Consider the following 22,618-nt stretch of genomic DNA (forward strand, 5'->3'; position numbering starts at 1 on the left):
GAGTGCGAACCACTTAATCTTGACTAAGAGGAGGTTATCCCATGTGACTCTACCCTGCCTAGCAACTGGGCCAATTTGGTTGCTTAGGAGACCTGGCTGGAGTCACTCAGCACTCAAACTCAGGACTCCAGGAGTGGTAGTCAGCATCAATACTCGCTGAGCTACACAATTATAGCAATTCTCAAAAAAATACAAAACAGGCCTATATAATATACAAAAAATATTCTAATTATATAAATTTTTCCAAATGATAAATTAATTATTTTTATTTGGATTATAAGTTTACTTGCTAAAACTATTAGTTCCAGTTACTAGAACTCAAACTACTTCTGAAATCCCCTAAATATCTAAAAAGGAATGGATTTTGGCTAATAAATAACCATAATAAAATATGTATTTTCTCATTTAGAAAGCTTCTATGTGTCAGAAAACGTGATTCAGTGTTTCTAAGCGTCAATGTTTATATTTTTTCCCATGTAACTTTTGAATAAATCTAAACGGAATAATACGTAATTGTAAAAACACAACCAAAATAAACAAATAAATAAAATACAACACAACTTCAGACGCAAACATAACCGATAGATGCGGCATGGTGCATAGCGCATTTTTATAACTTTAATATGCTTTGTCCCTTCTGGCTCCCTGTAGTATTGATGTGGCGAATTCAGTCAGGTTCCACGTCATTCCGTAGGATAAGATTATCTCCAGACACGGATGCTTATACAGAAGAGAGAGACTTGAGGCCTATCTAAAAGGTAATATTTGAGAACCTTAACAGGCAAACACATTAATAAAATCTAAATATGTTGCTGTTTTGAGCCGCCTCTGGCACTGAATCATCGGGCGTCTTCGGGTTATTCTTATCCTGTTAGCATGCTAGCTGCTACTGTAGCAGAGATGTCGACTGATCACGAAATCAATAACATGCATACACGTTTAAACTGTTATGTCAAATGTTATATAAGAGTCATTGTGATTTTGGTACTCGCCGTGTTCATAATATATGCATAAAGGGTTACAAAGTCAGTCCCCTGTCATAGCTCGCTCAGGTTTTGACACTAGCAGCATTTGTTTCAGGAAACCTCATAGGCATTCTGTTTCAGTGGATTCTCGTGAAGGGAAGAAGAGCTGACATCATGACAGCTGCCGAGAATGTGTGTTACACTCTCATCAATGTCCCCAATGACTCTGAACCACCATCAGAAGTCAGCTTGAAAACCGATTTAGGTATTAAAAAAAATAATTCACACAATTTGTCAGCAAATTGATTGGATTGCAAGACATACAAACTTATGTGGCGGTAAGATGCACCCAGACTTAATTGAGCTTTTTTGTTTGCTACACCAGAAAAGGGGGAGATCAAAGCCAAGACAGAGGCTTTGAAGAAGGTCATCATTATGATCCTGAATGGAGAGAAACTGCCTGGCCTGTTGATGACCATCATTCGGTTTGTGCTGCCTCTTCAGGACCACACAATTAAGAAACTGCTTCTTGTTTTTTGGGAGATTGTTCCCAAAACCACTCCTGATGGAAAACTTCTTCAGGAGATGATCTTAGTCTGTGATGCCTACAGGAAGGTAAGCATGAAATATGAAAGTATGATGTGCATCACTTATTGTGAGGCATCCTGTATGTATTTCTCAATGGGTTGTCTAAATGTGGGATCTGTGTAATGTATCTTAAGGATCTCCAGCATCCCAATGAGTTCATCCGTGGCTCCACCCTACGCTTCCTGTGCAAGCTGAAGGAGTCTGAGCTGTTAGAGCCCCTCATGCCAGCGATCCGTGCCTGCCTGGAGCATCGTCACAGCTATGTCCGGCGCAATGCAGTCCTTGCCATATATACTATCTACAGGTGCGTTAGTGGATCTTTGTTGGCTCAAATCTGAGGCACAAGTGAGAACCTCTAACATCAACAAACTTTTCTTTTCTTGTTTAGGAACTTTGAGCATTTGATCCCCGATGCTCCTGAGCTGATTCATGATTTTCTTGTAAATGAGAAAGATGCAAGCTGCAAGAGAAATGCTTTTATGATGCTGATTCATGCAGATCAGGTACGATCAGTCCAATCTGCAGTACAATTAACTTTCAAAAATGCTATGACTTTCCCATGCTATACTTTTCTTTTAATACTTTTTTCCAGGATAGAGCTCTGGACTACCTTAGCACCTGTATTGATCAGGTGCATACTTTTGGAGACATTTTACAGCTAGTCATTGTGGAACTGATCTATAAGGTGATGAATCAATTTTTATGTTAATATCATGCTTCGTTTAAAAACTATATTAAAAATATAGAAATGCTTTGATCGACAGCATGTTTATGCCTCATATTCAATCAAATGCTAAGCTCTTTTCCTTTATGCACATTGCATAACATTGTCAGGTGGTCCAGAGGATGCTGTCAATGTACCATACCCTTTTTTATTTATGCTGTGTTGTTGTTTAGGTTTGCCATGCCAACCCCTCAGAGAGAGCTCGTTTCATCCGTTGTATCTACAACCTGCTGCAGTCCTCCAGTCCTGCTGTTAAATATGAAGCAGCCGGCACTCTTGTTACTTTGTCTAGCGCACCCACCGCCATCAAGGTACACTCAAAAAAATACTGTTGGATTTACTTAAAAAAAGTAGTGTCGAGGTTCCACACAATAGGGTTGCGTAGTTCCAATAAGCCTAGGTTTAGTTGTATGAACTAAAGAAATTAATCTAAATTGGACAAATGCTCTGAGAAAATATAAACAATTTGTATTTGTCAGTTAAGTATGTATGTGAAGTTATTTATTCTTTTTACTTGATAATAAGCATTGAATTTACACAAGTTCCAATTTAATCTTTCAGTTAACGATTTTGGTTTGAAACAGTTAGCGTGGACATGGTCAATGTGTGGCGTTGGCTTGAATCACAACAAGGTTGATTCTTAACACTCTTAATGTGAGTGGCACAGAAATTGATTTTTGTACAAAGCAATATACAAGTGTAATAGTCCTCCTCAACCTATGCTCAAGCTCCTGAGAATGGGTGCCACGTGACAATGCCATTCATGCACTAATTTTGAAGAGGTCAGACAATAATCCACACATCAATAATAATACTGAGAAACATTATGTCACTAAAATGAAAAGTATTCATTGTGTTAAAATTGTTCAAATGTCTATATTAGAGATCAGTGGTAGGGGCATGACGAACACGTCAATGTTACAGTAGAATTTGATTACGGAAAAACCTGGCTCACTGTAGTAAAACCCTCAACGGTTACACTTGCCCATAACAAGAGATGTGTCTAAGGGATTATATGCAACACCCTCAAGTCATTCACTTAGTTAAGGAGAAATAACACCTTAAGTGTTACACTTAAGAGAAAAACTTAAGGTGCTTTATGCAACTGGGCACAGAGCTCTAACCACTGGACCACACAATCAACAAGGCTCACTGACATCAAAGAGACATTCTAGGTTGAGAGTACACAGCAAAATCCCTGGTGTTAAATATACACTCCTTAGTGTTCATTTACTCCCTCCATCCAGTTTTTTCAGTTAAAGTCAACAAATTATAATACAAATAAAATATTCACGTTTTTCCAACAACAATGGATTAATTAAAGCAGACACAACACTTTTTTTCATTGAAACGACTCATTTAAAATAAGTTCACTTTGTTACATGCATTTGTTGAGCAATATGAACAAGGGAGGATTCAGTAAAACCGACAATAGTGACTGTTAATTTGTTTGAGTGATCCAGGCTTCCAGGCATATTCCCATCTACTTTTCTGCCCTGGGTTATTTGTGGTGGCATGACTTTCATTGAATTTCCGGTGTGTTTCAGGCTGCTGCTCAGTGCTACATTGATCTGATCATTAAAGAGAGTGACAACAACGTCAAGCTCATAGTCCTGGACCGCCTGATTGAGCTGAAGGAACACCCCACACATGAGCGAGTGCTGCAGGTACACATTGCTTTATTTATTTACATATTAGGAACCATTAAAAGGGTTGTTCATCAAAAATGTAAATTCTGTCATCATATACTACCTACGTTGTTTCTGCCTAGCATCTACTTTTGTGTTCTCAACCAGGAATTCCATAAATGATACAGACAGTAAGATTAGTGTTGTGCTCTGCTCTTAGGACTTGGTGATGGATATTTTGAGGGTTTTGACAACTCCTGATCTTGAGGTCCGCAAGAAGACCCTCCAGCTGGCCCTGGATCTGGTTTCATCCCGCAATGTAGAGGAGGTGAGTTCCACAGTTTTTGAACTGCTGATGTTACTTTTTAAGGGTAAAATTACCGTTTCGACCAATTTGTGCCCATTCAAGCGAAGGCCGTGAATTGATCTCTGCCTTAAACCTTTTTCCACAGCTGGTTATTGTGCTAAAGAAAGAAGTCATCAAAACCAATAATGTGACTGAGCAGGAAGACACAGACAAGTACAGGCAGCTGCTTGTTCGCACCCTCCACTCTTGTAGTGTGCGCTTTCCTGACATGGCAGCCAATGTCATCCCTGTCGTATGTACAGTATACACATTGATACTTTTTATACAGTTTTAATTTGTTTTATTTTTATTCAACCTACTTTTCCTTTCTTTACAATTAAAGGGATAGTTCACCCAAAAATGAAAATTCTGTAATTTACTCTCATGTTGTTCTAAATCTCTTTTGACTTCTATGGAGAAAAAAGGCGAATAACAACCTCAGTCACCATTCACTTTTAGTGTATAGAAAAAAGATGAAAGTGAATGGTGACTAAGTCTAACATTCTACTTTCTATCTTTTGTGTTCTACTGAAGAAAGTTAGATTTGGAACAACATTAGGGGGATTCAATTATGGCAAAATTTATATTTTTGGGTGACCTGTGCCTTTAAAGGTTACAATGTTAAAATACTTGTGTGTGGCTGCAGCTAATGGAGTTCCTGAGTGACACTAATGAGGCGGCCGCAGCAGATGTGCTGGAATTTGTGCGTGAGGCAATTCAGAGATTTGACAGTCTTAGACCTCTTATCATTGAGAAAATGCTGGAAGTCTTCCATGCTATCAAGACGGTCAAGTAAGAGATGCTTTTGAACTGCTGTTTTAGAAAATACATTAATAAGTACATATATTTTTAACGTACAGATTGTTAATTGAAATGAATCCATGTTTTGTGCTCAAGCTTTTAAGTATTTTGTCTTGTTAAGGGGTTATAAATGGGACTTTAATGCACAGGGGTGATTTTAAACAGCTTTTATGTTGCAGGATTTACAGAGGAGCTCTATGGATTTTGGGTGAATATTGCAGCACTAAAGAGGACATCCAGAGTGTGATGACAGAAGTCCGCAGATCTTTGGGAGAGGTATGTAGAGCTTAAAAAAACTACAACTGACTGTCTTTAAAGGGATTGTTCATGTAAATAATGATCTGCCATAAATCTGCCATAATTTTCTCACCCTCATGTCGTTACAAAAACGTTTGACTTTCTTTCTTGCATTGAATACTAAAGGTGAAGTTTGAAAGAATGTCACCGCTACTTATCATACATTGAAAGTAGGGTTGATATTGAAAGATTATTTTGATAATCGACTAATGTAACGATTATTAGAACGATTATTCGGTCGATTATTGCAATGATTAATCATTAGCTATTAACCGAATATTCAACTTGTGCCTAGACTTAACAGGTTGTATTAAACATGCTTACTAACAATAAAGAGGACAAAATCATCTTTTAAAAAGTTCCTCTAATTAACATTAATTGAATTACAAGAAAGCAAACATACTTTAATTTTTATTAAGTTGAATTAAATTCATTGCAAAAAAAAGCCTATTGTGTCCTGTAATTCCGTAGTGGTTTTGTCTTGTTTTCCATTTAAAATGATCTTAAAATCCTTTAAACAAGATACATTTACTTGAGAAGAAACATATTTTCTGATATACATTTTTTTTCTTCTGCAATATAGCTCCTAAAGTAAATGTATGTAAGGAGGTTTAGATATTTATATTTGAAAACAAATAAAACATTTTTTATTTTATTTTTTGCATTGTTTAATGGACTAAGACTAAACTTTCTCACCTTTTTGTTAACTTCGACCATTTTTAACAACAAAAAAAAAAAACGTTCTTATCTTTGATTTTCTTTACAATAAGATACACAATATGACTCATAGAGTATATTATGACTCACTACATTGCGAGACATCATGTTATAATCTAGCTGCAGCAAGCGGGCACAAGGGTTTATCAGCCGGGTGAAGTGTGAAACTCTCTCTCATTGTTTTTCACACGACTCATATAAGCGACTCTGACCACACAGAGAAATGCCAGTTCCGTAGTTTGTGCTTATTTACACAACCGCTTCCTTAGTATTTGAACTTAAATAAAAGATACATTTAAGATATAATGCCAGGGTGTTACCTTTTTTAGACGCTGTGGCAGGTAAGTTTTGCTCAATTGGAACCCCAGGTAAGGTTCCGCTTTATTTCACGTCAGGACAACACTGCTTCTGTAGATACTTATGTATTTTTGTACTATAATTCCCTCATACTTTGCAATCTACATCACCTTTAAGGCTGTTTGGATGGCTTTGAGTGTGTCTGGACGGCTGTGTTTTCTTCCTCTCTTCATTCAGGCATGAGTGTCAGTGATGGTCTTGTGTCATACGTTTTTCAAATGATCTCATGATGTGTTAAATGAGATCAAATGACTATTCGACAACGCAAAAGTTTGTCGGCAATTTTTTATTTTCAATAACGTTGAATAATTGTTTCAGCATTAAATGAAAGTAGATAGGGACCAGGGGCTGCCTATGTCATAATTACCAGTGGGGAAAAAGTGTCATGGCAGAATTTTATGGTTACTGGTCATAAATAAGACATAATTGTGAATGTTGACTGCACAGTTTTGTTGTACACTACTATGGACCCTTTTCACACTTCGGTGTTTTAGAATGCAAAAATAAACCATTTCAGGGTCAACTGTGATGGCAGTGATTAGGAGACCATGCAAAATATAATTGCCATAAGGGTGCCAACATTGTGGTGCTCCAAAAAGTTTAGTGTTTAATCCATATCTTCAGAAGCAATATGAAAGGTGTGGGTGAGAAACAGATCAATTTTTAAATCATTTTTGCTGTAAGTTCTTCCTGCCCAGTAGGGGGCGATATGCATGAAGAATGTGAATCAACAAAAACACAAGAAGAATGTTAAACTGAAAGTTATATTGGAGATTGACGGAGCAGGGAGGAGAATTTATAGTAAAAAAAAATTACTTGTATATTGATCTGTTTCTCACCCACACCTAATATATCGCTGGTTAAATCCATTTCTTCAGAAGTGTAGTCGAAATGGCAATTTTATGTTGTCCTTATGTGATTTTTGGAGCTTCAAAATGTATGAACCCATTCACTTGCATTGTATGGACCTACCAAGCTGAGAAATTCTTCTACAAATCTTCATTTGAGTTCAGAAAATGAATGAAAGTCAAACACATCTGGGATGGCATAAGTGTGAGTAAATGAGAGAATTTTATTTTTTGGGGGAACTAACCCTTTAAGAAAAGAGAAGGTGGCAAATGTACTGTCAATCTCTCAGCAGCTGTATAAACCTCATTGCATCTGTAGTAACTAATTTTTTTAAATCAATTCCACGGTAATATACTAAGTATAATGTTATAATTTTACACTAAATAATAAAAAAAAAATGTCAAATATAAAAACGTTTGCTAGATTTATGCTGCCAAATGTCTGTGATATGGCAAGAAATAACTATAAAGCTCGCCAGAAAATACTCCTCATTCAGCTAGTTTAGCAAGTGAAAGGCAAAACTACATTTCCCTTCATTCTCTGTGGCAGAACAAGAATGATGTAATGCATAGTTAAAAAAAAAAATACACACCTAAAGTACATCCTTTTTTTTTTTTTTTTTTGTGAAAGTACAAAAAAAAAAGCTACATCTATTTGTCAGTAGGTGATCAAGAGAGAAAGAACTATGAAATTACCCATCACGTCCAAAATAAATTGATTAGGGTAGTAATTATGATGGAGGGTGCGGTTTTGGACAAAGGGTCTAGTTTAAGAGAATTGGGTGTCCAATTCAGTGGCTAAATCTGGTGGGAGTTAGGAAAACAGCTGAAACCACGTACAAAACCTTTTAACTGTTGTAGTGAAGTCCCCTCAAATGATCATTATAACCGTCTTGTTATTGATATCAATAAAACATATATTACTTTTGAATATGAAATTCCAAAACGTATTACATTTGTTTTTTGTTGTTCAGATTCCCATCGTGGAGAACGAGTTGAAAAAGGAGTCAGGAGAGGGTAAGCCAGAGGAAGAGGTGTCAGCAGCTCCAGCTCCTAAGCTGGTGACAGAGATGGGCACCTATGTTACTCAGAGTGCCCTCAGCACCTCCAGACCATCCAAGAAAGAAGAGGACAGGTGATTATATCCCTTCACTAATACATTTTGGAGATTGTCTTCCATATTGTTCTAATACATCATCCCTATATACTGTAGACCTCCTCTGAGGGGTTTCCTGATGGATGGAGACTTCTATGTTGCTGCCTCATTGGCCACCACCCTCACCAAAGTTGCCCTTCGTTATGTTTCCCTTGCTGAGGACAAAAAAAGGCTAAATGTAAGTAAGGTTTTAAAATTGACTCACATGATGTAATGTTTGATGTACCATCAATGTTATAAATAAAAATGTTTTTTTTTTCTATTAGTCATTTGTGGCAGAGTCCATGTTGATCATGGCCACTGTACTCCATCTTGGCAAGTCCTCTCTGCCCAAGAAACCCATCACAGATGATGACGTGGACCGTATCTCGCTGTGCCTCAAGGTTCTGTCGGAATGCTCACCCCTCATGAACGACATCTTCAACAAGGAGTGCCGCAGATCCCTGTCCCATATGCTCGCTGTAAAGCTTGAGGAAGAGAAACTTTCTCAGAAGGTAAATGATTTTGGATCAGGTGATTTCCACATAGACACTTTTCATCATTGCTTGGCAAAGAGAATCTGAGCTCAAAGATGCATAAACATAATACGTTGGGGAAGCTACTTGGAAGCTGGACATGCTACTCATGTTTTACAGTTAAGCTACTCTTTTGAAAAAGTAGTTGGCTACATTACTAGCAACAAAAAAACAAACAAAAGAGTAGATAAATACATTGAAGGTACTTTTTAAATGTACATAAATATCCAATGACATAGTTTATAATTCAATCAGAATTGATGTGTATGGCAAAAAAAAAAAGTTATTTTAATGAATGTACAAACTCCGGGGTGATGGCTTAAACGCACATGAATACACACGAATAATCAAAAACATAATAATTAAAAGCAGCATTTAACTAAATATTATGCTATAAAAAAAGACCCAAAAGGCTGTGCAGGGACTCAAAATTGGAAATCATTAATGTTTTTATTATTCATTTGTTTATTTGTTTATTTACATGACTTTTGAAACCGGTTTTAATGAATATAATCCAGAATATAATATAGTTCAGATTGTTATCTGATTGAATAAACACATTCCATTTACACTTTACCACATAAATGTATCTTTGCCACAATTATATAAATCTGATCTTCAATTCCCGCATTAAATGCAAATAAAAAGTTAACTTCCATGGTTATGCGAACGCCCAACAGCAAATTTAAAAGCTGCAATTTATTATTTGATTCCAAGTGACTTTGCCTCACATGTGGGTATCAGTGTGTTCACGTGCCATGTGTTTTTCCAATTGTGGCTTGTTGTAGTTAAGATGTCTATGCACTATGGGTGTAACGATCCATCGATCTGGATTGATCCAATATCCAATGATCCAATGTTATCAATACAACGTGTACATTTTTTTTTTAAGATGCACCTATATTTTATTACTCTCATGCCAGCCATGTCCATACGCATTTCTGTCAGGTGATGAAGCAATTACATTAATTTCACTTTATGAGCGCTAAATACGCTTTTCAGGTGGGACAAGGATGTGCGCGGGGTCTGTGAAGCTAAATTGAGCTCTGTTATCCGTGCACGCACGTTAACCGAGCTTCCCAAGAAACGCGAGCTCCAGACCAGTGACTGGATCAGTGTGAGCACATCAACCGGGCGCACCTTAAAATGCAAGCTCTCGTGACAAACAAGGAGTGGCGTCACATGCGCGATTAATTCAGACTTCAATCGATATCGTTGCACATGCGACCCGTTTGAAATTTACATGAGAATTTGCTATTTAAAAATGCCATGGAGAAGTTCAACCATCATGTGAAACGTCTTGACAATGGCGACATTCTGAACAGTACTAACAAGGGAAAGAGAAACACCTGCTACCCAGCACTAGCATCATCTACACATCAACACCCTTACAGAGTTTTTCATTCCAACCGTGGAAGTTGTAGCCAAGAAAACCGCGGATGGCACAAATAGTTGAAAACAAGTCATGGTATGTAAGTACATCGAATTGGATTAAACTGAAAAAAATAAGCTCTAATCAATCGAGTGATTGTGACGTTATTTTTGTATATTATTATCATCTGTATCATTTTTTTCAACATCTGAAGTGCTGTATTTTTTTGTGGATGTCCCAATGTGGATACTAAATTTGCGCTTTTTTGAGAGCTCAATAAAATATTCCAACTATATTTTGGTTGCATTTGAGGGCAAGACATTTTTAATTGATTGTGTAAAACAGGCACATAATATCGGAATATCAATCACCCTGAATCTATTCAAATCGAAATCGTATTGCAGAAGACTTTGAATTATCGGCAAATATCGGATCGCAGGCCAAGAGAATCAAAAGTCAGCTGTACGTCAGCTACATTTACCAGTGTTTAGTTTCAGTTTCTTCAGCGATCTGCATCAAATAAATGGAGAAATGATGCTTGCATCTCCTACAACATGCATCCGTTTCTTACTTTGTTTTGATTTATTGTGCGACACGCCCTATGCATATACTCTGAAATGGGTGTTATGTTTTGAATTTTCCCTATGTCCGGGGTAATGTTTACATATGTGGCTTGAACAGCCAGATGTATTTACACTTGTCGAGTTGCCAAGGTGGTTTGAGTGATCGAATTTATATCTGTCTCAAAAACGTATGAAGTGACCAAGTGTAAATACCGTCTTTTATATCTTAAACATCTTTTTGGTTTTTGGTTGTTTTACCTGTTTTGGCTTTTTAACTTGGATTTCGCTATGAAAATTGCTATGGAAGCTGCCATGGCGTTCTAAACAAACAAAGATATTTATATGACCAGCACAAAAGAACCGATACACTAGATTGAATGAAATTTCCAATGCTGCATACATGAGAGCCAAAAAGAAGTTCAAAACAGCTAAGCAATGACATGCAGTTTGCGAAAATTTAGACACCGGCCACACCAGTGTGGGAGGCGTTTAGAGGTACATTTACATATGTGGAAGGACAAGACTACATGTAAAAACATCAACTAATATGACATTAAAATGTGTTTTCAATGACTCCATTACTCATTCTATAAGTACAATCCACATGAGATCAGTATAAGATTATTTTTGAACCACTCAATGATGATTTAAAGTAATGTATATGCAGTATAAAATGCATAATTTGTCATGTTTACATTCTGAATTTAAAGCACTAATGCAGTGCACTAACACGCTGTTTGTGGCTATAATATGCGCCGATTACCATCTGTTGTATTTTATGATGACACTAATACTACTGCAAAGACTGGAGTATAAAATACTGTTTATGTTCAGAATATGGACAAAAGAATGATGAGACATATAACTTACTATGAGCAGATGTGAGAGCAGGTTTTTGGCTGTAGATGGCACATGAGCTATCATGTAGCATATAAAACAAGTGAATGTGTACTTAAGAGTATTTGAGTAGATTTGATTTATTTTGTAGACTAATAAAAAAATCAAATACCCAACATGTTCTTTGTAAAATGTCTCTACACAAACGGTTGTACAGATGTAGGTACATTTGCACAGCTCGCTGATAACTCTGGTGTGTTCATGTTGACTGATCGTGTGGAACACGAAAAAGGGCAAATTAATTTGTGTGGAGTCTGTGGAACTTGTCAGTCACACCTACTAATGACGTGGACCAATGATAGTAATAAGGTGTTTACCAATCGTTCGGCAGTTTTTCTGAAAGTTTACCCAGACGAGCTGTTACAAACCACCAAAAAGAATGCAAAAACATCTTCGTTTTAGCCAGATTTTGTTCTAAATTACCCGTTCGTTCTTTGACTTCATAGAATGTGAGCAGGTGCCTTGATTTAGACATTCCAGTGCTACATAGGTGAGTGCTAATCTTTCAAAAAAATAACTTGTTACTGAAAAAGCTGATTTCTTTAGAAACAACTGAGTTACTCTAATGCTACATAAAAAATAAGTTTGTAGCATCACTACGTTTAGTTATTTACTTCCCAACACTGAATAAGCTGATATCATTGTACTATCTGTTTAAAGGTATAGGCCAACATAGTGTCAGACCATGTCCTTCCAATTAAACTAACAAACTGATGTGTTTTGTGGTAGATCTTTACCATAATATTTAATTGGGTTCTTGTTGTTTTAACAGAAAGAATCTGAGAAGCGTAACGTGACCGTTCAGGCGGACGATCCCATCTCCTTCATGCAGCTGACTGCTAAGAGTGAGATGACCTCCAAAGAGGACCAGTTCCAGCTCAGTCTGCTGGCCGCTATGGGCAACACGCAAAGAAAAGATACAGCGGACCCTCTGGCCTCCAAACTTAATAAGGTCTTTAGATGATTAATAGAAGTTTGTTAACAAGCCACATGTTTTTATGATAGTGTATTGTTGTTGTTGCTCAAGGCCTATACTTTGCAAAGGGTATTTGTAGTGCACCATCTTTCACCACCAGATGGCATATTAGTTCAATTTTCAGAAATTTCAACAGTTTAGTCATATCAGGCAGGAGACTAGGACTGTTCTGCCCTTTCCCAGTAACTCACAATATGATATTTCCTTCCCTCAGTTAATGTATTTTTTACCATCCAGTGAAGCAGCTGAATTGCAGACTATCATTTCCATTACAAAAATAAAACCTTTTAAGCATTGGCTACACAGAGTATATTTCACCTTTTGCATTCTCAATTAGATTATCAAGCAGCATGATGTGAACACTGCTCTGACTGATCCAGCTCATGTTTTTTTGTTTTCTTCCAGGTCACACAGTTGACTGGTTTCTCAGATCCAGTGTATGCAGAAGCCTATGTCCATGTTAATCAATATGACATTGTCCTGGATGTCCTGGTTGTTAATCAGACCAGCGACACTCTACAGAACTGCACACTGGAGCTGGCAACACTTGGTAAACTTGGTTCCTTTCATCCATAAAAAGAACTTGTATTGTTTTTGGTTCATGTTTAACTGAATATAATCTTAACCTCCAGGTGATCTGAAATTGGTTGAGAAACCATCTCCTCTCACATTGGCCCCTCATGACTTTGCCAACATCAAAGCCAATGTAAAAGTGGCTTCCACAGAGAATGGCATCATATTTGGAAACATAGGTTTGTGGAATGATCCTACCTCCCTCTGTTTTCTTGCAGAGTTCATACAGTTGTTGAGATTTGACTCAAAACCCCTTTTAAAGACTCCAAATAAACATGTTCTGTGCAGTGTATGACGTATCGGGAGCAGCCAGTGACAGGAATTGCGTCGTCCTCAGTGACATTCACATTGACATCATGGACTACATTCAGCCAGCGGCTTGCACAGACGCTGAGTTCAGACAGATGTGGGCTGAATTTGAGTGGGAGAATAAGGCAAGTCTGGGGACCGGTGAATTCTTTGAGGATAATATAAATTTCTCGCCATTCTGTTGGCCGGAATGTCTGGAATATGTTCTATTTTCACACAGGTGACCGTGAACACCAACATCATAGACCTGAATGATTTCCTCCAACACATTCTGAAGTCCACCAACATGAAGTGCCTGACCCCAGAAAAGGTACACCATCCAGAACAGTGGATGCCTTCTAGTTTTGTATATGTCTTATTAAAACAGCCAAAGACATCACATTCACAGACCAGCAATTTAAACATGTCACACACCAAATGCAAAAAATCATCCTGTGTGAACAGCCCCCCATGTTTACTTCGGGCAGATTTATATGGATTGCTGAGGACTGCAGGCCAGTTATAGGCATGTTCAATTAAATGAGAATATAACAAACAATATATTGATGTTTTGAAGCCACTTTTTGAAATGTCTTTTCAGTGCTTTACTCATCTGTCACAATCATTTTATGTCTTTAATTTTCTCAGGAAATATTGATATGTTATTTAATTACGATTTATTTGATTTACAAGCATATCATCATCAGCATATCATCATTTTAATAAAAAAAAGCATCACATCTCAACATGTTTTTCTTTTTAAAAATCAGGCCCTTTCTGGTATCTGTGGCTTTATGGCTGCAAACCTATACGCCCGTTCTATATTTGGGGAGGATGCCCTTGCAAATGTCAGCATTGAGAAGCCCATCCACTTGGGTGCTGATGCCCCAGTCAATGGCCATATCCGCATCCGAGCCAAGAGCCAGGTAATGCATCTACAAACCAGTGGATGTTTCACTCTTTGTACCATTGTAATTATATGGCAATAGAATCTTTATAGTAAACTCTTAATTCAGGATGTGCTTGCATCTGGATAATGTGTTAAATTTGAATTGTATTTGTGTTTTGTGGTTATCAAATACCTGTGGTGAAACGAAAGTTGTTCCATTTTCCTAATGATCAGTCCTAGTAATGATCTAATGCAAGAGGCAGAAAATCAAATGTAATTTTCAGTAGATCTATTAAACTGCCTCTTTTATTTAATTAACTCCGTTAGGTTCTTTTATTTTAATTAGTGATAAGGTCGATCATAACAAACAACATATTTTTACATCTGTCAATTCCTTAAAGGAATATTCCAGGCTGAATACAAGATAAGCTCAATCGACAGCATTTTAGGCATAATGTTGATTACCACAAAAATTATTTTAAATAGTCCGTCTGTAACAGGAGCCAGCTGGTACATGATAGCTGTGCGGTATGTGTAAACCTCAGTCCCCTGGCCTCAAGAGGCACACTAGCGACCAAAGCTAGTTGCTGTAGCCTTTAGCCTTCTCGTTAGCGCATGCCGGAGATGCCGGTTCAGAGCGGGTCAAGCAGGACCGTTTACACGTCCTTTTCTATAAAAAAAGGCACTACATTGAGGCACTTTCAATGGAAGTGAATGGGGCCAATCTTTGGAGGGTTTAAAGACAAATGTGAAGCTTATAATTTTATAAAAACTCTTACATTAATTATTCTGTCGGAACTTATTATTTGAGCTATGTATTTGTTTAAATTGTCTTTTTAAGGTTTGTTGACATTACATCGTCATGGTAGCAAAGTTGTAATATTGGAAATAACACAGAAAAGGCTAGTAATTGATTTTATCACACTGAAATCATGTTAACACACATTGTTTACATTTTGTAGCTATACTTTTTAAACAGTGAGTATTTTAACATTTATGGGTTGGCTCCATTCACTTCCATTGTAAGTGCCTCACAGTAACCTCGATTTATTATTTTTTTTTAAGAAAACGAGGGGCAAGTCTCAAAATTACTTTTTCTGGTCATCAATATTATGCCACAAATTATTTCAATTGAGCCTAATTTGTACTGAACCCGGAACATTCCTATAATTTGCCTTTATATATATATATATATATATTAGCCCTCATGTTCTGTTGAGAATGACTTTACTGTTTTTATGTTTGGGGCTAGAGAGTCAAATGACATACATGTAAAAATAATAATAATTAAAAAAATAACAGATTTTCTCTCATCTAATTAAAACCAAGTAGATAGATATTATTGAAGCTTTATCCCTCTGTTTTACCACAAAGTAGGCATGTACTTTTCAGAAATGTGACTGGTATATATTTCTAATAATGTTATTTCTGTTTGCGATCAATTTAACCGCAGCAAAAAACACAAAAGTTATGTCATGGAGAATGTTTGAAGTGTGTTGTCAAGTAGAAATTTTCATCTTTCAGTTTGCATAAGATTATGAAATGTCATTAAGTATAAAACCGAAACTTTGACGTTAAGTATAATTTTAGAGCTTTTAAAATGGCCTTGGCCAAACAGAAGGTTAAAGAAAGTCCTCCATGATTACTGCATAATGAATAATAATGTATAATTCCCTTGTTTTCAACAGGGCATGGCTTTGAGTCTGGGTGACAAGATCAATCTCTCCCAGAAGAAGACTGCCTCATGAAGTTCTCAGACTGAGGCCATTGTGGCAAAGCGCGAGATTCAACTGAAATTCGCTATGGTTATTCATGTTTTTTCTCTGTCTTGCTTGTTTTGTCTCTCCAGACTACAGTACACACAAAGTCCTCTATGGTCAAGATCTATGTTCTTCAATCCCATAAAATGTCTAAAGGGGATTATTTTGACATTTTCTACCAAAAAGATTCTTAACTGTTCTAAAAGGGATTGACCCTGTTAATCTGTCATCTGTTTCAATAAACACTGCACACCATCAATCATGAAAGACTTTTATTCTGTTGTTTTATGAATCGTGATGACAGCTCTTTATTATGAATTGGGTCATTGTAATCCGTCAAGAACAGTCCCTCCCCTCAAACCACAGTTGACACAACAAAGGATGTCTTCTCTCGTAGAAAATCTTTTGGAATATTGAGTATTTTGTTTTGGTCTCCTTTCTGTCAGATGACTTGTAAGAAATGTCAGTCATACCTTTCCAGTCCACATAGTAAAAATTATACTAAAGGAATAGATTTCCCAAGATTGAAAATTACCTAATAATTTACTCACCCTCATGTCATCCCAGATTTCAATGACTTTCTTCTGCAGAACACAAAGATTTTTAGAAGAATATCTCCGCTCTGTGGGTCCATACAATGCAAGCGAATGGTGGCCAGAAATTTGAAATTCCAAAAAGCACGTAAAGTGAGCATACAAGTAATCCATTCGAAGCCAGTGGTTAAGTCCATGTCTTTAGAAGTGATATGATATACTTTAAAAAATACTTTTTTACTATAAATCTACACTTTCACCTCCCCTCCTATGCATGTTCACGAGAGGACCTAAAGTTCTTCGTGGATATCGCTACCTATGGGCAGGGGCGAAAATTTCATCAAAATATTGGGGGGGACATTAAACAACAATTTTCAAGAGCAATTTTTGAAGGGGACACCAAGGGTTTTTTTGTTGTTGCCCCATTTGCATTTGTATTATTTCATTTCTTAAACAATTATTTTAAGAATATATCATTATATTATTTACAATACACATATTTTAATGATATTTTAGTGGGGGAGTCCTGACCCCCCGCGATTGCATTGAATGGACCAACAGAGCTGAGATATTCTTAACAAATCTCCATTTGTGTTCAGCAGAAGAAAAAGTCATTCACTTCTGGGATGGCATGAGGGGGAGTAAATAATGAGAGCATCTTAAAGGTATAGACATCAAGATATTGTAGGTTGGGCCACATCATTTTTAAAATGAAGAAATGTTGTCAGTGGTCATCATTCATTGTCAGTTAAAGTGAAGGATAAGCAGTTTATAGTGTAAATGCTACATTAGATTCAAGTAGCTTCCAATTTCATGTGGAGTGGGTGTGATGATTGTGAAAAGTGATGCTTTAACTATGTTCTGCATTTAATACCATTAGGCTTTTATAACAAGGAACATTACCCACATATAATTTACATTAATGGAGTTGGAGTTTCCCAAACTTATGTACAGTACTTTCATTTTTTATTTTGCCATAACCCTTGACTGCTACAATTATTCTTAGAATTTTAAAAAGCAAATAAGTAAACTATGCTAATGAAGATGGTAATGTAATTGAAAGTAATACAAATTCTAAGCAAACAATTAGATTCAACTCCCCTCAACTATAGAAAATGTGACCTGTAAGAACAAACGGCCCATATTTCACTTTCATGATATGCAACATTTAAATGCAGTACAGTTATTTCAAACTTTGTTAGCACAACCCCTTATTCAAGCTAAAATCCTCAAGACTAATTTGTATTATTATTATTCAGAGTTGTTGATTGATGTGGTGTTAAGAAGTCCTGCACCAGGGAAAGCTCCAATCTAGCTCCCCTAGGTAATTAAAGGCCTCACTGCATACTTTGTGTGACATTTAAACACTGCTTTACAACACTTCAAATCCTCACACCTTCTAACGTCTCCATTACTGACCACTTCAGGCCACCAGCTCCACATATCACACCCTAAACACATGCCAGTCTCACTTTCCGCTGTGTTCTTAAACTTTATAATTGATTGAGTCGCACAAGAGCACCTCGTCATGTGTTCATAAGCAGTAAATACTCATGTTCCTCATCTTAACTGATGAAACATTATAGTATATGTCCATATATAGTATATTATTTTGAACACCAGGTGTTCAAAATAAGCTTCACATTTTTACAAAATATTTTTTAAAAGTTTGTTTTATAAAAAAAGTTTCCAGAGTTCCTTTGCTGCTGGAGAACCTTATGCCGGCAACCAACCCTGCAGCTCTTACCTGGTTTCCTACTGAAGCTCAGCAGAGCTGAGCCAGGTCAGTATGTGGATGGGAGACATCCTGGAGAAAACTAAGGTGGCTGATTAAAGAGATGTTAGTGAGGCCAGCAGGGGGTGCTGAGTCCTAATGCCCCAGTATAGTGATTCCCAACACTGTTCCTGGAGGCCCCACAACACTGCACATTTTGTATATCTCCCTTATCTGACACACCCAATTCAGGTCTTGGAGTCTCCACTAACGAGCTGGTGAGTTGGGAAACACTGCCCCAGTATATTGATGGGGATGCTACTGCAAATTAGGCATTGTCTTTCAGACGAGATGTTAAACTGAGGTCCTGACTCGCTAGTCATTAAAACCAGGATGTTTCTTGAAACTGCAGTGTCCTGGCCAAATTTGCCCAAATGATGTCTTCATTTATTCACCTGTTCCCAAACCACATGCCCTTTCTGTGGAACAGAATGAAAATGAATTGTGAATGAGATTAATATATCTGTTGTCTAAAAAGCTTATAAATCCTAAAAAATTATCAATTTAAATATAAATCAAATTCAATTTAAATATAATAATTTCAGTCTTTTGAGAGCATCTAGTGACTTATAAATAACCCTGCACTATTTTATCATACATGTACTGTATGCCATTAGTGACTAAGTGGTGAATCACAAAGTGACAACACAAAACTATAGGCTATGGTTTCTGTTTCTATATTACAGGCACACCATGTGCCTATTTATCATATCTGTAGTAATAATAAAAATGTTCCTTGTTGTGAGTCATAACAGAGTAAACTGTTTTGCCTTTTGCATCATTCAGATGTTTTTGTTTCTTTGATATATATATATATATATATATATATATATTCTTTAATATATATTTCTTCTGTGCATTGACACAGCTTCTCCTTGGTTGCTAAATCTTTAAATATATTGATTTTTGTTTAATTCCTCACTCTTCTGAGAGTTGGACCTCACTGGAAGATTGGCAAAGTCATCTCTAATGAGCGTTTAATGAAAATTAATGAAATGAAAATTCCTTTTGTGTTCTTCTGAAGATAGAAAGTTATACGGCTGTGGAACAATATAAGAGTGAGTAAATTATATCAAAATATTCATTTTTGAATGAATTATCCCTTTAATATCAAAATTTCTATATGTGCATTCATAAAGTTTTCAGATCCCTTAATTTTTTCACATTTTGTTATGTTTAGCTTTATGCTAATATGCTGTAAAGGCTTTTTTCACATACAATCTACACTCCATACCTCATAATGACAAAGCAAAAAATATATTTTTAATATTTTTGCACATTTATTAAAAAGAAAAACAGAAATTTTATATTAACATAAGTGTTCAGATCCTTTGCCATGACACTTGAAATTTAGCTTGGATGCAACAATTTCACTGGAAATCTTTGAGATGTTTCTACACTTTAATTTGAGTTCACCTGTGGCAAATTCAATTTATTGGACATAGGGCACACACCTGTCTATATAAGGTCTCACAGCTGAAAATGCATATCAGAGCAAAAACCAAGCCATGAGGTCAAAGGAACTGCCTGCAGAGCTCAGAGACAGGATTGTGTCGAGGCACAAATTGTTTTTTGGCTGCATTAAAGATTCCCAAGAGCCCAGTGGCCTCCATAATTCTTAAATGGAAGAAGCTTGGAACAACCAGGACTCAGAGCTGTCTGCCCAGACAAACTGAGCAATCGGGGGAGAAGGGCATTGGTTAGAGAGGTGACCAAGATGATGTGTGGAGATGGGAGAAACTTGCAGAAGGACAACCATCACTGCAACACTCCACCGATCTAGGCTTAGTGGCAGAGTGGCCAGCCAGAAGCCTCTCTTCAGTGCAAGACACATGAAAGGAATTTTGGAATTTGCAAAAAGCACATAAAGGACTGACAAAGAACTGTTTGGCCTCAATTCCAATCATCATGTCTGGAGGAAACAGACGTACACAAAAATGAGGCTGTAATCTCTGCCAAAGGTGCTTCAACTAAGTACTGAGTTAAGAGTCTGAATATGTTGATGTGATATTTCAGTTTTTTCTTTTTAATACATTTGCAAAGTTATCAAAAATCAGTATTTTGCTTTGTCATTATGGGATATGGAGTGTAGATTGATGTGGAAAAGATTCCTGTTGTTATACTTTCCTCAGTGGCTGCAGTTGAGACCATGTAAATCTTAGAGTTATGGATTACAAGTTAATTTAAAATCCACAGATTCCTTTGGGTCAAAAGGAAGAGTAAAAAAAAGTATTCATTCTGCTAAATAAACATTTTCCAATAGTTTTTTGTTTAGCCTCTCCTAAAAAAAAGAGCATGCAAACCATGTACAGAAGTGTAAAAAATAATATGCAAAACACTATAGTTTTTAACAAACAAAAGTATTTCTGGAGTTCAGTGTTGTATATTCAGGATTTACATTTCACAGTTGATGCTTCCTCATGCTGTCAAATGTCATAGCTTTGTTGATACACAGTCGCTCTTTGTCAAGACCTCCTGAGGTCAAACTGCCATGTCAGTGTGCATGCAGAACTGTTGGGGATTTATAAGAATGGGCCATAAAGTTAGAAGACGCAGTCTATCTTCTGCAGCTGTGGAAATAAACAGCACCACAGACCTTGCACCTACAAGTGGGTGGGGGCCATCAGCACTCTCTCAGTATTTGCATGTGGTTGATGAAATGACAGTTTGCAAGCAAAAATGTGAAAAGAGCCTTAATCATTACATTTACACGCACAGGTGTTCATGTTGTAAGTTTCCCTCTTTAAAAATTTCCATAGTGGGATCAAAAACAATTTCCCTTGAGTTTACCACGAGTTTACCATGATGTAAACTTATGTTTGACAGATTACAGTGAGAAGCGTAAAGCGAGCAGGAAACAAAGTAAACAGAGAGAGAAACTTGGTAGACATAGAGAGAGATATTTTCAACATTAAAATGGATGATGCCACTATAGTATGAGTCTCATATCGCTGTTCTTTTCTGCCTATCACTGGCCCCTTTGGCATATCCGTTTTGTGGCCCATTCTGCATAACGGGGAAAGTCCCGGTTCTCCCGATGGCCAGGCCGCCCCTGCACTTGCCCCCTTGGGCCAGTGCTGTGTTTTCACTTGATCTTGTGTTTTTATGGCTTGCAAACTTGTAGATTTAGTTTTTTCTGTGATGTATTAAACGTTGTTGTGAATTTGAACTCTGTGTCATTATAAAGTTATAGCTGGGTAATATACATGAGGTTTAGTTAGTTTGACATTGCGAGAATGATAGTCTTGGAAGCAGGGCTGGACTGGTAATCTGGCATACCAGGCATTTTCCCGGTGGGCCGACGCACTTTGGGGCCGATCAGGGGCGACTGGCCATCCGGAGAACCGAGCAGGCCAGTGTGTCAGCCGCAAAATGGGCCGAATGGGCCACTATAAGCTAAAATGAGCAGCCAGGTTATGCAGAACGGATCACAAAACAGACCATCCGCTCAACAACTTTTAGCCAGTTGCTCTATAAAATCTTGGGGCGATTTCTCTTCCCAGTCCAGCCCTGCTTGGAAGCATCAGTTGGAGTGGTAATCTGGCATACCAGACATTTTCCCGGTGGGCCGACACACTTTGGGGCCGATCAAGGGTGGACTGGCCATCGAGAGAACCGAGCGGGCCGGTGTGTCATCCGCGAAATGGGGCGAATGGGCCGCAATAAGCTAAAATGAGCTGCCGTGTTATGCAGAACGGACCACAAAATGGACCATCCTCTCAACAACTTTTGGGCCAGTTGCTCTGTAAAATCCTGGGCCGATTTCTCTTCCCAGTCCAGCCCTGCTTGGAAGCATCAGTTGGAGTGGGTTGGAATCAGGACTGGACTGGTAATCTGGCATACCAGGCATTTTCCCTGTGGGCCGATGCACTTTGGGTCCGATCAAGGGTGGACTGGCCATCGGGAGAAACGAGCGGTGAATGTGAAATGTGCAGAGATAAGCTAAAATAAGCCTCTGCGTTATGCAGAACGGACCATAAAATTGTATTTCATGTTCCAACAAATGTGTGTTTATGAAATTTGAGCTGCCATACATTGTAGCTGTATAATT

The 22,618-nt window shown here is 37.4% G+C and overlaps 1 protein-coding gene across 1 annotated transcript; it reads left to right on the top strand.

Moving 5' to 3' along the window:
- Positions 1 to 660: 660 nt before the first annotated feature.
- LOC127644490 (coatomer subunit beta-like) lies at positions 661 to 16,520 on the top strand. The gene is made up of 22 exons (XM_052127666.1): positions 661 to 758; positions 1,081 to 1,230; positions 1,351 to 1,580; positions 1,688 to 1,857; positions 1,942 to 2,056; positions 2,146 to 2,238; positions 2,451 to 2,588; positions 3,825 to 3,944; positions 4,126 to 4,233; positions 4,358 to 4,504; positions 4,898 to 5,043; positions 5,232 to 5,328; positions 8,246 to 8,406; positions 8,485 to 8,605; positions 8,694 to 8,921; positions 12,547 to 12,726; positions 13,156 to 13,300; positions 13,383 to 13,502; positions 13,612 to 13,757; positions 13,853 to 13,942; positions 14,382 to 14,537; positions 16,189 to 16,520. Exons 2-22 carry the CDS (start codon positions 1,140 to 1,142, stop codon positions 16,246 to 16,248), a joined length of 2,862 nt encoding a protein of 953 aa, XP_051983626.1. The 5' UTR covers positions 661 to 758; positions 1,081 to 1,139; the 3' UTR covers positions 16,249 to 16,520.
- Positions 16,521 to 22,618: the final 6,098 nt, after the last annotated feature.

Source organism: Xyrauchen texanus, chromosome 1 (assembly GCF_025860055.1).
Source record: "Xyrauchen texanus isolate HMW12.3.18 chromosome 1, RBS_HiC_50CHRs, whole genome shotgun sequence".
NCBI lineage: Eukaryota > Metazoa > Chordata > Actinopteri > Cypriniformes > Catostomidae > Xyrauchen > Xyrauchen texanus.

Bases quoted from the DNA above. Each gene is read 5' to 3' on its own strand.
- LOC127644490 (XM_052127666.1), top strand. From the start codon at position 1,140: ATGACAGCTGCCGAGAATGTGTGTTACACTCTCATCAATGTCCCCAAT. The intron at 4,505-4,897 runs GTATGTACAGTA...GTGTGGCTGCAG, and splicing joins CAGCCAATGTCATCCCTGTC to CTAATGGAGTTCCTGAGTGA. The intron at 8,407-8,484 runs GTGATTATATCC...TATATACTGTAG, and splicing joins TCCAAGAAAGAAGAGGACAG to ACCTCCTCTGAGGGGTTTCC.